This window comes from Schistocerca cancellata, chromosome 2 (assembly GCF_023864275.1).
Source record: "Schistocerca cancellata isolate TAMUIC-IGC-003103 chromosome 2, iqSchCanc2.1, whole genome shotgun sequence".
Lineage (NCBI taxonomy): Eukaryota > Metazoa > Arthropoda > Insecta > Orthoptera > Acrididae > Schistocerca > Schistocerca cancellata.
In genome coordinates this window covers 380,583,589-380,589,588 of record NC_064627.1, presented here as the reverse complement: position 1 = coordinate 380,589,588, position 6,000 = coordinate 380,583,589, and the positions used below count along the sequence as shown (strand labels likewise).

Sequence of the window (6,000 nt, the reverse complement as noted above, 5' to 3'; positions counted from 1 at the left end):
CCAGGCAAACAAATGAAGCAGTAGTTCAGATGTTATGTCAGAAGTAACACCCTTTAACATGTTGAATCCAAATCGGTAGATGTTTAATCGCAACACCACGGCATCACGTGTAATGGCTCTGCTGTCGCTACCAGCAACCTCATGGCAGTCACCTTGTTCTACTGTGCTTTCGCGCCCACCCCCTCCCCCAACCTGGTACCAATACACTGTTGTAATGGTTTGTCCTAATGGATATCATTAGGCAAAGAAGGTTTGCAAGCTGATTGCTATTCTAGGATATTATACATAATGTAAAAATGAAAATATCCCATTGTTATAATTTACTGTATTTATCAATGTTACTAGTCACAAAACTATTAATAAAGTTCAACAACAAATCCTCAAAAATCACAACTTCTATATAAACTTTAAAATGGCAAGCAATAAGTTATTAACACAACAGAAGATGGTCTTTATGTAAAGAGAATACAACTTTTACTGCTCTACGAACAACCTTATAAACTTTGATCAACAATGGTCCCAAATTTCTAATATGTAAATGTAGCTGCCTGTATTGTCTTCATGCGGACATACATATAACACATTTTACAACAGCTAGCAGATTAGTTAACTTACACAATCTATTGCAGTTGTACTTTGACACAGACATACATACACACAAACTACTACATGACATACAATGTGTCAGACTCAATTCTCCTTAAGGAGACTAAAGGCATTTCTAATGTGCCAACACTACTCTTTACACGTGTAGTTAACACTTATTATGATTAATTATATGATATGCTGTTGTCCAGATATGTTCTTTCAAACTTAATATCTAACAAACAGCCAGTCCACAAAGACAATAATACAAACTGTAAACATATTATACCTGGGGGTTATGATATACCACGAATAATCTTATATGCTTGTGGATAAAAGCTATTTAACCACTAACTGCTGAGAGAGCATCAGTTAATGTAAAAGTGACAAGCAGTGGCTGAATGAAACAAATTCAGAGCTTGGAAATTGTGAAGCTGCTTGTCAGAATCAATGACAACACGAGAGAGAGAGAGAGAGAGAGAGAGAGAGAGAGAGAGAGAGAGAGAGAGAGAGAGAGAGTTTTATAGATGTATATTCTCAACAATCCTTTCCTTTTCCAGTTCTTTCTTATGCCTCCCAGATAATCTCTCTCCCCTCCCCCCCCCTTTCCAAGTAGTAATAATAGTAGTAGTAGTAGTAGTAGTAGTAGTAGTAGTAATTTGTGTTCTGAAAAACATTTTATCATCAACTATGTTTACTAAGGTACATCTTGAAATTATGACGTAAATTTTTAGAAAACGTTTTCCATACATATTGATCAGAATTACTGTTCAATTTGGGTCCACTTTTCATGGATTTGAACAAACATGGTAAAGCAAATATCATATCTTTGCTTTCAAGACAACAGAGCAATGAAGAACATGGTTAACAACTCTTCTTTATCGTTTTCTTCCTTCAGAGAACTCAAAAGAAGGAACTGTTGCTGTATATTCGAATTAAGTGTTAAAATTTTAACAAAAAGTGGTAGCTTTTTACTCTGAAGCAAGCATAAAATATCAGTTCATCTTTCTTGACAACAGCTCGAACTTCCTTCTGCATCTTAAGTGGCAAAGAACGGTTATTTGAACAGGAAACTGCTCTGTTCATTACATCAAATCACATTCAGACAAGTAGATTTTTACTACACAGCTACGTTCTGGTGCTTTAATCTCGTTGCTTTGGTGGGAACAGTTTCATGTTCTGAACATACTGCAGAAAGGTGATAAAGGGTATATTATGGTACAATACGAACACATACACAAGAAAATAAGGAGTACATAAATTGCCAACTATTGATACCTGCTCTTCTGACTAACATTACTTGTGTAATCAACTTTCATCTAAAACCAGCAAAATTTCATAAAAAAACCAGAACACTGGATATCTAACTGTACACTGAAGAATACATAAAATAAGTGTAGGGCAACCACTCATCTATAGTGGATCGATGCATGAAGCACAGTAATACAAAACAACATTCACACTAGCTTTCAGGCACTAGCTCTTTTTCCAGCTGTAGTATACACATTCCCAAACACAAACACACAGGCACCCAAAATGCACTCTTGTGGCCACAGTAAGGCTCAGCCATGAAAGTGTGCATTTGGGTTTGTGTGGATTTTGTTGTGTATGTGTGCAGTATTGCTGCAAAAAGAGCTAGTACTTGAAAGCTAGTGTAAATGACATTTTCCACTGTGTGTTACTGGGCTCCATGAATTAATACACTATAGGAAATTTCCATTATTTTTTACAATCAATGAGTAACTAAAAGTGCCATTCAAGAACAGCATAATCAAATTGATCTGCCTGCCAAAAATGTTAACTGAAAATATATTTCTGACAACTGTACACTTTTACACAATACAGTGACCAAAGAAGTGATTTGAGATTCGGTTATTAAATGATATATGAACTTCTGCATGAGCAATTATGAACAGAAAAAAGGTAAAAGTTCTCATTAGGAGAATAGAACAACAAATGTTACATGTTACAAATATCTGAAGCAGTAAAAACTGCTCCTGAATAGTACACAAATATTTCTAATATAGGTTATAAAACCTGATTAGTTTATGAATATTTAAATTAAACATGGTTTTACCATTAACGTAAAGTATTTGTTCCTTTTTGTGTGGAATGTCCAGCATTCACTACAACAGTTTCCCACAGCAACTACTGCTAATAAACATTCAATTTATGCCGAACACTAGCAAAGTATTACTGAATATTTTACAGTTAAGTGGAAATATTTTCAAGAAGTTCAGCTCTAATAAGACATGGTATTTTCCAGTTAAGTATAAAACACTTGTGATAACAAAAAGGCTTGTGAATATTATCTTTACACTGACTAGCGGACGTGTTGTTTAAAACCATTTTTGATGTTAAGGGCAGTCAGCAAACAATGTATCAAGCCTCCTGCTACAGTTTTTATCATTGCTTGTCTACTAACATGGAAAATCTTCAAAAAGTTGCCAGAGAAAACTTTATGAACATTTTTGGTGGGCTGATTGGTCCAGAAACAACTAGCAATAAAATATCAGTTTACAAAGTTCAACAATTAGTCACATTATATCCAACATAAATACAACAGCTGAACTAGCATACAAAAATATACAATTATTCTAGTGTAACCAGTACTATCTTAGCAATCACTATGACACCAGGTACACAAAAAATCTGGTATCTAAATACATTGCAACAATTATATGTATAATTCAGTACAAAACACATGCGTGAAATGCGTTAAACATTAATAGAAACTGGTTAAATAAGGCATTTGATATAACAGTACACTTCATACAGGGGTTGTAGAGTCTTTTAAACTTTCAGTAATTTTAATATGCAGGGGACGTTACTGTGCTTGTGGTCTTCTGAACAGTTCGTTGACCTTGAGCTATGCTACCAGATCGTACTGCCACAAACTTCAGATATGCATCAACTCCATATGCAACCATCGCAGCAAACCCAAAAAACTGTAAATTTCAAGAGGATATATTACTGAAAATTATATTGAGACATTTTATTACTCTCTTTAAGAATTAAAATATGCTGCAAATTTAAAGGCTGGTGCAAAACATATTTATTAATGTATTTATATTATTTTTACAGCCGTATTATTTATCTCTATTTTTCAAATCACTTGCTCAAACTGTAATGACAAATAATGACAGCTTTGAGGAACTACAGAGCTCTGTCACCAGCCCCTCTGATCACAGGGTCCTTTATTGGCAATAATGGTGTAGTAAAGGAAAAATATGATTTTCCACTAATCTTAAGATCTTTATACCAAGATAAATTAATGCCATAGGTCAAATAAAATAGCTGGTAGACACAGAATGCAAATATTTAAGGTGCTATTCTGGTGAAAATGATATGTTAGGTTTCAAACAATGGAACATCCAAGTTGGAATATCAACAATTTAAGGAAAAGATAGAGTGCTACTTACCACAAAGATGACACATCAAGTTGCAGATAGGCACAACTGAAAGATAAACATTAGCTTTCGGGGGGACACGCACACACACACAAAGAGAGAGATCTGAAAGCTTATGTAAAAGTGTCTTAAGTGTGCTGTCTGCAACTTAACATGTCATCCTTACACTAAGTAGCAAGCTATCTTTTACTTACAGTGTTGATACGTCAGTTTTCGGTGGTGAGGTTAAGGTGTGGGAACACTGCTGGTGGCTCCTGTGGGACATTTTTTGCAGTGAAGGGCACTTTTTCCACTTAACAGATTAAATAGATTAAACAGATTATATAGTGAACATTAGTACTTATGGTGTAGTGAGGGTCATTTGTATGTTACTGAACAATAATGGAATGGCTGCTTTTGGGTAACCCTTTGCAGCACTTACTGGCCATAAAAAAACGATGTGAAAGTCCAGTTAAATTCTGCAATATTGCACACATCAGTTACCTATGTATCATTTACTCTTACAGTTACCAGCTCCTAATCTATGGTTCCTCCTCCACTATATTTCAATTGTCTGTTCTATTGCTTGAAATGGGTCTCTTTCCCTTATAATATATTTTTTTCCAGGTTTGGATTACTTACTTTTTTTAAACATATACCTTGTAATGAGTTAAAACATCAACACAGGAGCAGTTTCACTGACAAACAGTTCCCTTTACTGCTTTGTTCCCAGGAAATGGAATTTAGTTTCTCTGACAGATTGATCCATAATTATTCAGAGAGTGATGCCTTTTTCACTTTCACTCAATTCCAGTGTTCAAACAATGACATTTTCCCAACATCTGAGAGATGTTCTTTCTACCATATACAACTGAAAATTGTAAGGCTGTTTTCCTCTCTTTGTTTATATGTTTTAGCATCTGACTGTGTATCCTGTCTGGTTCTGCACCTGTATCTCAAAACGGGGTTAGCATGGCTGCAGGATCCCCTCATGTATTAAGTCCCCATAACCATTTGTCAGTCTAGCCTGAAGTCTGCAGAAAGTGGTACAAGGCACTGTATAGTAAAACTGGTCATTCCTGCCCACTCAAGACTGCAAAATTACAGTTAACCTTTGCTACAACCTGATGTGCTGTTAGCATATGTACCTTAAATAATATTCTGGGATGCCATTAGAGTTAATTTTTTAACAAACACCAAAAAAATAGTTCACAATTGCTCAGTTTAATACGATTAATCACAAAGATTGCGAAAAATGAATATCATGTTTGGCACAAAGATGGATACATCCTAAAGCTGACTGAAGGGCTCAGCGTGCAATAGAAATCTCTTGCACATGCTGTGGTGTCACCGCCAGACACCACACTTGCTAGGTGGTAGCCTTTAAATCGGTCGCGGTTCGTTAGTATACGACGGACCCGCGTGTCGCCACTGTCAGTGATTGCAGACCGAGCGCCGCCACACGGCAGGTCTAGAGACACTTCCTAGCACTCGCCCCAGTTGTACAGCCGACTTTGCTAGAGATGGTTCACTGACAAATTACACTCTCATTTGCCGAGACAATAGTTAGCATAGCCTTCAGCTACGTCATTTGCTACGACCTAGCAAGGCGCCATTATCATTTGCTATTTATCTTGTGATGCATGTACCGTCAGACCGATGTTCATCAATTATGGATTAAAGTTAAGTTTTCCAACAGCTACGACCTTTTTTGCTAAAGCCCAACTTCCTTAAATGTTCCAGACCTCACGCCAGCCTGCGTGAGCTTAACGCGTGCCTTTCGGCTACCAATCATAATGGCTTGGCTGTCTTGCCAAGTCACAACAGTTTGGCGACGAGAATTTTGCGTTCGTATTGCTACTGCTGATTTACTTGTGTCACGGCTTCACCACAATCTCCAGATGTACTGTCCGAATTTTATCGCTTACAGAATCAGCAGACACAGGCCTTATTGGATGCCCTTGGACAGCTCGTCCAGGGTCAAGGTGCAATGCAAAATGATGCGGCAGCTGCCGCTCCATCACTC

The 6,000-nt window shown here is 36.8% G+C and overlaps 1 protein-coding gene across 1 annotated transcript in view; it reads right to left on the bottom strand.

The window, feature by feature from the left end:
- Positions 1 to 310: 310 nt before the first annotated feature.
- The window catches only part of LOC126161780 (CKLF-like MARVEL transmembrane domain-containing protein 8), a 45,339-nt gene continuing 39,649 nt past the window's right edge, over positions 311 to 6,000 (bottom strand). The window contains exon 5 of the mRNA XM_049917849.1: positions 311 to 3,533. Within this exon, the coding sequence (XP_049773806.1) occupies positions 3,396 to 3,533 (138 nt within the window). The 3' untranslated portion in view covers positions 311 to 3,395. The remainder of the gene's footprint in view (positions 3,534 to 6,000) is intronic.